Source organism: Drosophila sechellia, chromosome 3R (genome assembly GCF_004382195.2).
Source record: "Drosophila sechellia strain sech25 chromosome 3R, ASM438219v1, whole genome shotgun sequence".
NCBI classification, from domain to species: Eukaryota; Metazoa; Arthropoda; class Insecta; order Diptera; family Drosophilidae; genus Drosophila; species Drosophila sechellia.
Window position 1 is genome coordinate 4,202,428 of NC_045952.1, and position 14,599 is coordinate 4,217,026.

General features: G+C 40.3%; 1 protein-coding gene across 15 annotated transcripts in view; it reads right to left on the reverse strand.

Moving 5' to 3' along the window:
* The window catches only part of LOC6613925 (TLD domain-containing protein 2), a 66,272-nt gene extending 52,133 nt beyond the window's left edge, over nt 1-14,139 (reverse strand). For 7 of the 15 annotated variants that reach the window (XM_032720902.1, XM_032720916.1, XM_032720901.1 and 4 more), the window contains exons 1-2: nt 2,724-2,899; nt 2,036-2,178 (exon numbers count right to left, since the gene is read on the reverse strand). Coding sequence is in view for 3 of the 15 variants with exons in the window: in XM_032720903.1 (XP_032576794.1) it covers nt 13,503-13,843 (341 nt within the window). In the remaining 12 variants the exon portion in view is untranslated. Of the gene's footprint in view, nt 1-2,035; nt 2,179-2,723; nt 2,902-13,502 lie in introns of those variants that run through there. The other 8 variants (XM_032720895.1, XM_032720894.1, XM_032720891.1 and 5 more) reach the window with 6 other exon arrangements.
* Nucleotides 14,140-14,599: the final 460 nt, after the last annotated feature.

Sequence of the window (14,599 nt, forward strand, 5' to 3'; positions counted from 1 at the left end):
CGACGAAGTCAGGCACAGTGGGCGGGGGCAAACAAAAGACCATAAATAAATCACAAGCGGAGACAAGACGGCGAAAAGCAGCTCATAAAAGTACTCACGCTCGTACATTTAATTATTGAGCAGGCAGATTTGAATATTCTGTCCTGCGACAAGCCTCCTTTTGGCAGCCATATTCATTGTGCAATAATGATACAACGGCTAAGTGACTCAGAGACTTCCTCGTTCAACTCGTCACTTAAAATCAATAAAAGTAAAACCAGATGCGGCTATGCGTAGATACAAAATGGCAATTTGCATTTCCGTGTTGGTTTTTTAAATTATTATTTCCAATATCCCCCCCTTTCCGCTCGTTTTAATTTTCCCACACCCATTTCTCCCCACCGCTTCCTGACACTTTCAATTGATTTGCATAGTCAGTCGCACTTTTGCGTGGGCCACCCCACCATTTTTTAGATAGGACTGACTACTAAATACATAGGTATAGAATTTTGTACTCTGGTTGCCACTATCTATAAGACGGGCGACATCACGTGGCCCCAAATTTATGCACACCCAGCGGACATCGTGATAAATGGCTTTGTCAATAAATATTAAACGAATGCTTTGTGCGCCGAGTTGCGTCGAAATAGAAGTTGAAAAGTTAATCCGCATTAATTATGCTATCAAGTGTTGATGGATCATAACTTACAGATAGAAATGCACTACATAGTCTGACCCAAACCTCACTAGATATGTTCTTGCACGCCCAGTTTTAGTATACATGTGTCAATGGTTGGGCTTAACATTTATTCTAATTATACCTTGTTTTTGCCTGCTCATTTTACGCATTTTTTGAGCTATTTATAAAAAACATAAACAAGCGCACGAGAGAGAAGACCAAAGTCATCGATTATCTCGAGTGGCTGCGGTGGATAGCCGCCTTCCACTTTTTCACTTTTCTCGTCGGAAAACCAAAGCATCCGCAGCAGTCGCCTTTCAGTCTGCGGAATTTTCGAAACTGGTTTGGATCTGCATAGATTGGTTGGGAGTTTGGGAACTTCTTTAGGTATAAATAATTATTAATACTAATTATTTAGTCAAGCTTTTATCTGTATGTAGTAAATATACGAAATTCAAGATGTATAAAATGGATATTAAATGAAATATCTTAACCTGGTTCAACTACAGTACTATCATCACTGATTAAAGTTTGTTTTCTAGGGTTTTCCTTCCATTTTGCTGGTCAAACCGAGTAGGCAAATGAGCTGAGCTGAGCTTTTTTGGGATGGGGAAGCAACTGTTACTGTTTTTGGGATGTACGAACACGACGACGAGTGCATTGGTGTGTGTGCGATCATGGCTTTTTGTGCCGTTGCCCGTTAATTCTCCACGCAAATGGCATGGAAGGGCCGTAGACAAAATCAGAAAATCCAAAGAAAAAATCAGAGAAGCCGGCGACTTTAGTTTTTTTTTCGTAGCCATTAGCAGTAAATGCTGCTTCTTCCTCGGCTTATTGCCAGTGTTGTTGTTTTACTGTGCTGATGACCTTAAATTAGGCGTAGGTCTTTGCTTTTGTGTTCGCCGTATTCGTCATTGTTGGCCAAGTTTTTTTCATTGGTTTCTTTTGACGTGGTCAGCTGTTTTTTATATTTTTTTCTTAGCTGCTTCCAGTCGTCGTCGTAAGCAATAATAGGCAGTAACAAAAAGATATTACACGAATGTCATGACCTGAAGCTGAGCAATATAATAAACTAAGTTGCTTCTATTTCGCAGCTGGAAAGGCAAGCCAAAGAAGAGATGAACAAAGAAAAAGCCAAAAGAACCTGCGAATAATGCCGATTGGAACGGTTTACTAAGCCAAGCGACTGAAATAAAACCGTTCGCTTCACCAAGAATCCGAAAAAACCGCAAGCCGCGCCTAAAACAATCGCAAAACAGAATGGCGAAAAAGAGAAGCAGAGAGACGAAATTAAAGCCAAGCTGGGCCAAAAATTAAATTGCAAGCGCAGCCATTAATTACGATTATTGCATCACATAGTTGCAAATATTTCTCTACCTTTTTTATTTTTAATTTGTTGTCTTTCAACGAGGTTTGGCACAATTGCTTTCCTTTGGTTGGTTAGTCACATTTCTCATTCGTATTGATTTCACAGTATTGGCACTCGCGTACACTTATATTTTCAATTATACTTGTATATTCTGTGGACATTTGTGGTCGAATTCGTATAATTATAATTACTTTTATGCACTCGGAATTTCTGGCAGTCCAGAACTCAGCGAAAATTTGTTCAATTGTGCGAATGCCCCTCGTAATTTACTTTAAATGAAATGCCTTGAAACATGTATGCTTTCGATTAATTGCTTGCTACGAGGGTCTCTTTGAACTCGAATGACCTTAATGTTAAACTCAATTTTGACAAGGCGTTAAATTTAAGCCATTTAAAACAAAAGTTGGGTGCAATGTTATTTACAGTTGCATTAATATTTTTCGCAGAGAAAATGCCCTCTCACTCAAAAGTTATTCGGGGTATATGCAGTTATGGCGAATTCCCGAGCACGGATGTTAAATTAAACAACTTAATATATTTCTTTCGCCAGGGAAACGGACACCAATACCAATGGCCGAATTGCAACGGACAATCGCCAAATGAAATGAGTGCAGAAAAATAATTAACGGACTGCATTGGTCGGCGTCGCACAAACAGTCGCACACGAGTCGAACATATTTTTAAAAATAATTTTACAATATTTATCGCCGATGCTCCACATACATATGTATGTAGTATATCTGTGGTATATCTTAGTATCAAGCACTGACTTTGAGCGCGCGCGTTCTGTTATTTGTGTTTCGTTTTCGTTTCGGCTGATTCCGATTTTGTGGGAGCTACTTGCGTTGCGTTCGGTGCAAATGGAAAACTTAAACTGATCGAATCGATCCACAAAAAAGTTGTCTGCTTGCCGATGTTTAGACACATGTTGCCAGCGAGAGCACATGTTGCGGGGCAACATGCACGATACTCTAACTTTATGAAGCGAACTGATTACATTGTACATATGTATGTTACTAGCAATATGTCCATATGTCGTGTCTCGCGGGGCAGCCACATACACAAACACACACACATGTACATGTGCTGCAACAAACTCGTTTTTATTTTTGTTGCAGGCCAAAAACCTGAACCTGCTTGAGCTCGGCTTATTTCCGTTTATTTCCACTTCCACTTGGCGATGTTTAGACACATGTTGCCAGCGAAACGTACGACTGCCGCTTGATTTTAATACCCTTTCGAGGGGTGTTGACACTATGGCAGAGAATCTTGAAGATACTCTAACTTTATCACAGTTGTAGCGGACAGAGTAGATTAGTTACAGGTGATAAAATGTAACTAATTAAAATCGTTCAATTGAATTCAGTTCGATTCTTTAGTACGTGTATCAGTGCTATATAATCCAACTATATCATCATTAGTTCTAATCGAAGAAGTGTATCAAGGTTTCGGTTCGTTTCCCATTGGATTTGTTGCTTCTAATGCTGGCGCGCATGTGCAATGAACTTGTTTTGAATTGCATTTGCGATACACTTATTGTTTCTATTATTTTTTGGAGGTTAGTCAGCTGCGGCGACTTTGTAATTTCATTTAAATTACTCATACGCCATGTGACGCCGCTGTAATTATTTGATTTCGCTCCAAGCTCCTCGGCGGCAAATGCATTTCCTCAACTTTAATGTAGGTCACTGTTGAGGGGGTGAAAGTGGTGCAATTATCTGGCCAACCCCCTGCCACCTGTGTTTTTCACCTGACAAGGAAATTACCGCCAAGGCCGCAGCAATTGCCCAGAGAATTTGCCCTAAGGTGAACTGCATTTCAGCGCGGAGAAACAGAAAAAATAGAATTTCCAATCCGACCTTGGGCATTTCTTCCATTTAGCTTGCAACCTCTGACTTTTTCCTCTTTCTTTTTAAGACGCATTTAAGACGCATGACTGGGCTCGAATTGCGAATTATGCAAATTTCAAAGTACGCCACTCGTCGAAATCAGAAAAAGTGCAACATCATTTAGCTGCCGCTCGTTCTCCGTCCCGTTCGCACCCGCCATCTTCACCCCTTCCCGTCTGTCTATTTACAGTTTTTCGGACTCGGGCGATTATAATTTGCAGCCTTCAATATTATTACACAATCATAAATTGTCTGAACTAAAATGTAAATGTTTCGAATGCGCCTTGGGGGCCACTAAGAAACGCAATCCCATGTATAGCCAGCGCTATGACTAAATCTATGACTATGGTTATGCACATGGCTATAACTATGGCTAACGCTTTGGCTGTGGCTATAAGCATGCTTATCAGGGTCTCTAATCAAACCAGTCGCAGGTGAGGTAAGAATCATACAACACCACCTTCGAAAAATGTAGAAGCAATTCCTAAGTTTATTTTTAAATATTTTTAGTGAGTAAAGTTGGAGACAATTTCGAACTTAAGTATTGAAGTAACCAATGTTACCAATCAAAGGTTTATCAACCTGTTTAAAGAATCTTGTCTTTAAGCACCCAACTCATTGCTTTTGACGCGAATTCAGCTCCAAATGTTAATTAGCTCAATGGCCATATAAAATTGATAGTGTGGTGTTTTGGTTTTGCTATTGGCCAAAGTAGAGACAAACCTGTAATTAGCCATTGGTGCTATTGAACTACTCCACCTCCACTCCACCTTTTTTTATGAAGAAACTTTGTGTTTTGTGGAAACTCGTCTTTTATATTTCATTCCGCCGTGCAAAGAACTATCCTTTCTTTTATTTATATGCTTCATTAGCATTCAGAGGGGTTAAGTTTTCCTCCGACTGATTTCCATAAAAGGGAACTCTCTTTTGGCTGCTAAACTAAAAGTACAGGTGTGAAAATGCTCCCTTTTAAGCAGCTTCATTTAAATAACGAATGGCAATTTCGCCGCTCAGCTTTGCGAACCGATTGAAGCTTAAAAATTGTTTGCATTCAACAGGCGAAGTGCTCAGTTCGCTGAGCTGTTGAATATGCAAAGCCAGAGTAGAGCAAAAAATAAAAAAAAAAACATGTACTTCTTAATTTTCGCCGCGTTTTCCACTCACCAGTTGGTGGCTGGATCCCCGGAAAATGACGGAAGGTACTGCCAAATCCGAATGGCCAAGTATCTGGCCGCAGTGTTAAAGCGACGGCTTTTTGTTGCAGCTGCTAAAAATAGCCAGGTTGCAAGTGGTTTGGCTTGCCAAATGGCCAAATGGCAACGACATGTGTGTGCTGGCTGGTGTGGTCCAATAATGAAAAGTCGGCGGCAGAGCGAAGAAAAAGGCTGGGAAACCGGCTTGACAGGAAAATGCGAATTTCGTTGAAATGAGGAAAAATTCAAACGATTTCGTTGTCGCCGTCGGCAGTTGAAAAACTCACATTTTTGGGCCCCAGACCCCCACTTTTCGGAAAGTATTCCCTCCCCCATCATCGCCCCCACCTACTAACCCGAAAAACGAGGTTGATGTCCCCGCTAGACGGTTCGCTTCCCTGCTGAATGAGTGGGTCCTTTGGTTTTTCCTCTGTTTGTTTACTTTTCATTTTGCCACTTAATTGATCTCATGCATAAAAATCGAATTTATATGGATGCACTAACGGCTATTCTGGCGCTGTGAATGAAATTTTTATTTGTTTACTCCATTCGATGTCGGCTTTACTTTTCGATTCGGCTTTTTCAATCGAATCGGTCGCTTGGGGCGCGCCATTTGATTTTTCATATGAATAAATGTGCCTTAAAAATCTCAAAGCAATTGCAAAACGTGCAGGAATTCGACTGGATTCTTAAATGCCCTGTATTCGAATTGCAGCACAGAATATTGAAAACAAAACAATTAAATGACAAAATTAATGGGGTTTAAATTGCAAGGGACTCGAGTTCCGCAATTGAATGATTTCGGTGAATATTGTTTGGATTTTGGTGTAATTGCATTACTAGATTTTTGTTTTGAAGAAACCTTTTTTCAAAGCGTATCTAATGCATTTATTGGCCCACAAAATGGAATTGTTAATTCTAAAATCTGCGGCTGTCAGCAGGCTCGTTACTCATGTGGAATAGTGCTCCATTTTGCATTCAATTAACAAGCAACAAAACCAGATTCTAATTAATGAATTTGTTCTATTCAAAAACAGTGTCAAAGGCTGCCGTCGCAGCCATAAATTCTAGAACTAACCCGATACTGACTGAATTCGAGTTGCCAAAGGAGTGACAGACCCATTGACATTTGCCATTGGGGAGGATGGGGGAAAGGATGGGGATTTGGCATCGTGCTAAAACATTTGTCATAGAACATTTAAATATTCATCCATTATTGTCCGGCTGGTGGAAAATTCAATTTCAATTTCAATTCCAATTATGCAGTCAATCAATTTGTATTGCACATAAAGTTAGCTCGCCAAAAAGGCAAACAAAAAAGCCAAACTGTTGTTTTCCCCCTGGGGGCATATGAATAATATGTTATTTACATGGCAAATAAAAGTCGTAGCAATGGTTGTTATTGTGCTATCAATATTTTTCGTATTTCTCCAACGGTTTTGCCAGCACATGGGCCGCCGTAATTGGGGTCAATGTCAGCCGAGGTATACTCTTTCATGCTTATTTAATCTAGCCCCTGTTCTTGTGTTTATGTGGCAACAACTTTGGCAGGCCGATGACAAGGTAAACATTTCATTTTTTTAATAAAATATCGGATTTTTATTTACGATTCGAGGCGAAAGATCAATTAGCAGAACAACAAGGATTCCGATTCCGATTCCGCTAGCATGCAATCGAATTGTTATAAATGGCCCATCATGGAAACACAAGACTTAAAAGATGATGATGTATCGCCCAAATGGCCGAATGGAAATGTCTGGGAGGGCAGAAAATCGATAAGGTAGTACTTAAAAGTATAAATGTTTATTTGAACACAACTTACATGTATTACGGAGATCAAGTAAATAGCCAAAACCTATATAATAAATGTACATAATAAATTCTTGGTAAGCTTAGCAGCTTAGCAGCAGTAATGAGATACAGATTCAGTTGCAAAGGAAATCATTGGAAATCTTTGGAAATCTCTGGAAAATTTGTGTGTGTGTACGTGATGCACATCATGTCAACTCAATGCCTCTCAAATCTCGTTAATTTTCCATTAATGGCTGGCAAATCAAATATTTATGTGTGTGCAAGCGCGGAAAACAAAGATGCATCTTCTACCTAACTATCTTTGCTTTATTCTCGAAAAGGTCAGCACATAGATAGATGTTGTGATCTATTGGTGGGTTGGCTGGAATTTTCCCCGCACTTACAATGGTGATTTAGCGGAGGGTGAGGAGGATTGGTTTCCTTATGGGCGGCCTTCTTTGCTTTGAATTATAAATACTGGCGAATATCAGGTAGCCAGCGCGATAAGCTGGCCGTGGATTTATAATTAAATAAAGTCAAATGAGACTGCGTAGGAGGAGATTGATAAACACTGAATCCAATCTTTCCGCGAGAGTGTTTTCAAATAGAACGCGTACATATAGTATTTGAGGTCGCCTGTCAATAAATCATAGTGTCCATAAACTAATTGAGCTGCTTAGCCATATTTGGCGGGGCTCAAATGTCAATCCCCCGGGTCGCCTGTTGCCCACATCCTAGTTAATGCCGCAGTGCCTTGCCGTGCCGCGCTTAATTCCACATGTTCAGGCCGATTTCAAAAGCAATAAATTTGTAAAGCAAATCATAATGCTGGTTTCGATTAGCAAGGACGACGACGCGAACAACGAAACACAGATGCGAGACAATCGATAGCATAATGTGCTCGGCCGAACGATAATGACAGATAATTATATTGATATATGTGAGCAATTTCGTAGATTGAATTCCAAATTGATTGGTGGGGCAGCTCATGTGGCATGTGGCATTGAAACGGCCAGTGGAGGAAAGGGTGTGAAAATCGATTAAACAGTCGTATGTGACATACACATGCTGAGAAGGGAAAATTAGTGCCCCTCCCTTTGACTTAAATCACTTTTAATTGCCATTTATTGGGTTGGATTCAGGCTAAAAAGCCTTCATAAGTTAATCATTCACTTCTTTGCCATTTGCGAATATTACTCTGGAGCCATAAATAATTCCGGTGAATTCACCTAAAAGCCATTCCGAAATTTTCTCGCCGTTATTAAAAATGAATGCGCACAATTTGGCTAAGTGCATTTGCCTTCGTTCGGCGCTCACTTACATTAGTACGCATACATTTGCATGTCTTGTGCTTAGATAACAAATTTAATTCGTCGCAATTTATGAAAAGAATACGAAAATTGTTTGTTTACAAAGTGTCAGCGACTGTCGGCCCAACCATGCCCATGCCAGCAGACTTTGTGGCCCACACACATGTGCACAGATACAGATACAGATACAGTATCTGAACGTCATATGTACTTTCGAGTATGCCTATGTGCATGTCAGAATTTTCCTGTAGAATATGTGGCAAGTCTTTCGGCAATTGCAATTCTTAATAAAACGATGCAGAGGAAATTGTGAAATCTTTTCCCCTGTGCACTGAAATATTTGTAGTATTGGATATAGTAAGTTGATAGCTATAATTAGCGGCTTGGGGGCTGTTTGGTAATTAGAAAAAATGCAATTCTTCTTCGATCGTAAAAAGGCCAACGAGCGCACCTTACAGTTGTTATTAGGGGCTGTATATATATATAGGGACTGTCATTCAGGGATTATCGGCTGTTGGAGGCGATTATAATGCCACGAGCGTCACGGAGTGTGAAACTTAACGCCCAACGATGAGTTTGATTTACGAGGTGATAGCTCGAGTCAAAAGGGGTTTGTGCCAAATGAGTGCTTCGAGTTTTTCGGCTTTAGGTGTTTTAGTTTTAGTTGCAATGTGTGCACTTTAAATAAGATACTCCACCCCCACCATCGAGGCTAATTCAGCACAACTTGCACGATGGCAATTAATTCAAGCAATTACGGCATATTAAAATGCCACGTTTAATGTATTTGCATGCGCAAATCTGTTTGACTCGACTGCCATTACTTTCATGAGGCGTCATTTCATAATCGTTATGAAAAACGCAAGCACCATAACCGTTAACCAAACTACGACAACGCCCACGTCGAAGCTGCCGTGCAGCAGGAGGAGGAGCAGGAGCAGTCAGCTGCCAGCGACAGGCCACGACATCAGTGACAACAACAGCGACGGCGGCATAACACTAATGAAAATTTGTGAGCAGGCGGAGCAGGATGTGCAGGATGTGCAGGAGACGAAGGGTGGGGCAGTGGACAACATTGACGTTGCATTTTATCCTCGGCGAAGACAAGACCACAGCAACAAACCCAAACACGAGCGGGCTGGAAATGCTCATCGGATGAGTGCTCCCATCGGCAGGCACTGTGGTGAAGGACGCACATTTTGCGGATTAGATATAATGTGCCCCAAGGTCGAACGCGTGTAAATAGGACCAACACATTAATTATTACATCATTGGATGACAGTCTTTAAATCAGATAGTGGCTCGTATCGAAATTCCTCATAAAGATTACATGAACCAGGATACTCTTTTGAATAATTTCGATGGATATGTTTAAAGATTTCTATAAAACAAAAGAGCAACTTAAAGATCATCTGGTGTCTGTGATTTTGAGTATACATGAGCAACTAAAGACTTTTCTGGCCAACTGCTCAAAATCCTAACGAAGGACTCTTCTAATTTCTGAGCCTGCAACTTCGGACTTTCGACCACTGTGCAATCGATGCAAATTATGGCCAAAACAATGTCGGGCGCCAACGACATGATCCCCACTAACGAACGAGTGGCCGTTGTCATTTGTTGCCATTGCCGTTGCTGTTTCTGTTGCTGTTTTGTTGCATAGTGTAGCTTTGCTGACAGGCGCAGCGAGCGTTGCAGCTATTCACAGCTGCAAGTGAAAGTCAAACATGAAACGCTTTGGACTCCGCCACACACACACACACTTGCACTCTCGGCCAGGAGCACACAATTACACACATGTGCACACACATGGGCACACAATTTGCCAGCCATTTAGCTGGCAGAGGGGAGGAAAGGGGTGCACAAGGGGCGGAGATTCTCTTGTGCATCGTTTCAGGGTCAACTGCTATTTGCAGTCAATGTCAGCGAGAGTTGCACTCAAAAAAATTGCGATACATTTCAAAAATTACTTCAAATTACTATCAATTTGATATATATTTTATTTTATAAATTTTATTCTAAATATAGTTAAGAAGCAATATGATACAATTAAGTATCTTTGGCCTTAACCGATTTTGTAAGGTTAAGTAAAAGAAGCTGCAAAAGCTATACAAAATGCTGAAAGTAAAAAAGAAATACATATGAAGATATCATTTTATGATAATTCACTATATTATTGTGGTTTCAGTAACGGGTGCATGTTTGAAGTTTCCAAATTTTTTCAAGTGTATGCACGAGCGTGTTTGCCATCGTAAGCCTGTGCGAAAAAGGATTTAGCTAAACTGCCAGAATGGCAGTCAGTCAACAGCTTTCGGGGGAAACGCCCACACATCCATTACCAACATCGTTTTGGCCATTATCGTTATTATCAGCCAGCAACACTGCGCTCCGGGACGTGCCCGGCATGGCCATAGTTCCTAATGCCGGCGCATACAAATCGTTTACACATCCATCCGAAAGTTGGCTGATCCGGCTGCCGTTTTGGTCCGACTTAATGGACGATCTGCGGGGGCTCAGTGTTAGCAATCGGCAAGCAATCAGCGCGACTGCCTCGATTCTTTATGCTTTTATTCGCACTGTTCTCTTTGGCCACTTTGACTTGTGGCAAAACAAAAGCCGCAAGCTCCTGAAATTTCAATTAGCATTTGAGCGAATCGAGTGAATCGATCGTGTGTGGGCGTCTCTGAATTCAAGACCAGATCGAGTTACGAACTCAAGGAACGGGTCAAGGTCGAGTTGATATGCGGATATTTAAATTAAACTTTCACTTAAGCTTCTATTCCAAAAAGCATCGTAGCATCAACAATGTCGATTAACAACTGTACTATGTGAGGTTTCAGTTCTCTGTGGGTTTAAAAATCAACAAATAGTTCTACCTTAAAGAAGAGTATATGGGCATACCCCTTTGCTTGCAAGTACGAGGTATGTAGTCGCCAAAAACGGCCTGAAACCAACAAAGGCGAACGTTTTTACCTGGCATAAAAATGAAAAGGAGTTGGGATAGGAAGCCGCCGGGCAGCAGCAGGTAAACAAAGAAACAAGGCCAGCTGAAAAGGGATTCAAGGTTGTAAATTAGCAGCTTAAAGTGGTTAAAGGAACTGCCCAGATACAATCTGAAGTCGCAGCTGTCTGCGCGCAGAACGAGTTTGAGGAGTGCCAGATACAAGATACAAGTGGGCAAGGGGTAAAATGCACCGTTTGTTGCGGTGGAGGGGATGGAGTGGAAGTGCAAGTTGCTGGCAAACTTTGAAGGTCAAATTGCTCGGGCGACGTTGCCGACGATAACTACGCTGGTGTCTATATAAAAGTGCTGTAGCATGAAAATGACACAGCCGAACATGAAGTGAAAGTTTTCAGAACAATAAATATTACTCATACGCCGCGTGGAAAATAGCTCAGCTCGATGCGAACTTTTCCTTTTACTTGGCCAACGGCGAAAATTGCCAACCTACTTCCCTTGTGTCAGCCCGCCAAATGAAATGTCCAAAAAGTTTGCCAAATCATTGTTGTTAGCCCAACTTTTGAACTGACTTTATAACAACTTTTTCGGGGGATCGGAAGGTATAGTTCGGAAAAGGGGGGAGGGCATCTATGATGACCTCAAGGTCCGTCGCACGTGCTTCAATTGTTTTGCAAATAAATTGCAAGTTTCTCTTTGTTCTCTGCCGTTTTGACGTATGGAAATATTTTGGAAAATCCTTGCTGTTGTGGGAAAAGTTATTTGAAAATTTGAAAGGCTGCATGTATTTACGAACATTTAAATCTATGAATTGGTGAAATTAAATAACTAGATTTCATACTTTGTTCCTTTGAACGGAACATAAGATTATTAATTGAAGTGTACGGATTTCATACTTCTATATATGTTTTATATATATATGTTTTAATATATACAGTTTGTATTTCCTGTTTGAAATTCGGTTTTCCATGTGCTGTCACCTGTGCTTGTTTTTCCACCTCAATTGTGAAGTGGAATGATTACCTTTGATTATGTCACCCTTTCAATCCGTCACCGAGCGAAATCCTCTCGATTTCTCCCTTTCCCTGTCCGCTGCCTTCCTTAGTACATATATATTTTTGTATTTTTATTTAAATTAATTATGCAATTTTTCGAGCCACTTTGGGTGATTTTTTGCGCTTGATTTCCCTTTGGGACGACAAAGGAGGCTTGCGAAATTAAATTGTCAAATTTAATTGATTTATGACCTGTGATTCATTATGTCTGTAAAAAGTTCACACCTGCTTAGTTTTCGTTACAGTTTATTTTTTTAATGTCTGTGGTATTGTGTTTCAGCTTTCGCTTTCAGTGTTGTTGTATTTAAGCTAATGTCAATCATCAGATAAATAAGAAACTTATCTGATAAATAATTAGTTTAATAAGAAATTCATCTGATTCTTTTCTGTGTTGGAGTTGTTGATAAATGTTGATGCTTTCATTAGAAAAATATCAAATATCAAATAATCAAGTATAATACAAAAGTAACTAAAATAACTGAAGTATATATGCATTTGTATCGATCATCATATAAATGATGACCCGAATTAAATTTGAAAAGTTTTTTTTACCAATAAACTCGTACAAAATCTACCAAAGTTCGTTTTGGTATGCTCCAATAAAATTAAGATACCTTTTTTTACCATTGGACGTTGAAAAGTTAGAGGTATCAGGTAGAAGGACGCATTTCCTAAATACTATATATATCCATGATCCGAGAAAGCTGACTTGGTCATGTCCGTTCGTCTGTTCGTCCGTATGTATGTGTGTCCGTACGTGAGATTTTGGGAACTTTTAAAGCTAGAAAGTTGAAACCACAAGTACAATAAATGTATTTTAATTTGGTTATTTTATTATTTCCTACCGATATTCCAAAAGAATTTTTAAAATTCCCACTTTTCACAGCTTCGATTGCGACTCGCACTTACCAAATGTGTACCAATATTGAATAGGGTCTAATTAGTAAAAATTGGGATTTTAGTGGATGTTTTCATACAAAAGGTGCTGTGCAGTCTAATTGATTAATCCTTCACTCTTGCAAGATTTCTTTTTGGATTTGAATTGCTTACTTATACTATACGTTGTGCATTTTTAAATCGTGTGGTTACTAACTAAATCGAATTCAAGTCTAGAAAGAAAGCTTTAACATACAGAGGAGATTGGACTACGGGAAGATAGGTCTACGGAAAAAAATTCATAGGATTTCAAAATCGGGAGCGTTGAAAAGAGTGGTTGTAAATTTCGAACAAAAGTGGTGAGGAAGAAGCATCGGAACTTCAAACGATCTGGGCGGGACTTACTGCCAGGAGAAGCTGCCGGTAATGCCGTCCTTGAGCCGATCCCTCAGAGATCTCTGGCGACTAGGTCCCGATCCCGTCAAGGGCGGCAGCTGCTGGTTCTCGCCGTCCTCCAGCACGGTGGCTATGTTCGAGGCGGACGTGGAGATCGGCGCGCCGGCGTGCTCCATGATCGGCGGCTGGTGGTGGTGGTGGTGGTGTTGGTAGTGCTGGTGGTTGGACTGCTGGTGGTGTGGCGATCCCGGTCCCGATCCGGATCCTGAGCCCGGCGCCCCTGCCGACGGATCTCTGCTGTTGAGAGTGCGGCGGAAGGAGCCGTGGCGAGGCGAGTTTTCGCGCGACATTACGGATCGAATTCAATTTGGATTGAACGGTTTGGTTTGGCGGTTAGTTATCGATAGGAATTTCGCATAAAACAATTAGAAGCATAAAACAATTAGTTCAATTGGAGCCAATTAGCTGAAGCTTTCTCTTTTTTGCTTTCGGTTGTATTGGGTATTAGATGAAGAAAACGAGCGAGCGAGTTGAACTTGCTTTGATATCTTGGTTTTAGTTAAACTTTGTTGCTTAGGTGGTGAGTTTATTGAGATTTAAATTGCACATAGAGCCAAAAAGTATTAACGGTGTGTAAAAGTTGGCTATTCGAGGGGCTAGGCATGTACCAAAGAAAAATATCGAAAAGAGCACAGTTGAAAACAGTAGAGAAAAACGATTCTTAAAATATGGACTTGGCATTCGCGACACTTAGAGACAAACATTCGTTGGGATTTTCGTTTTTGGATATGGAAAATGGTGCTGGGCAATTATATTTATTAGCATAAATGTTTTGTTCGGTGTAGGATAGTAATAGATAGATGTATGGAATCGAAAGCAAATAGTATAGCGTAGGATTACAGAGTTTACAATACACTTAGAGGTTGTAAGAAGTATTGAAAGGTATATGTGGGTATAAGATAAATATAAAGATAAAAATAAATATCCAAAAGAATAAAGTAAGAAAGTATTTGAACTTGTGTATTATTTGTGTAAATATTATGTCTTCTTTAAGCTGCTGAACAGACTTTAATCTGGATTTACAAGGTTAATATATGAGCGGATTA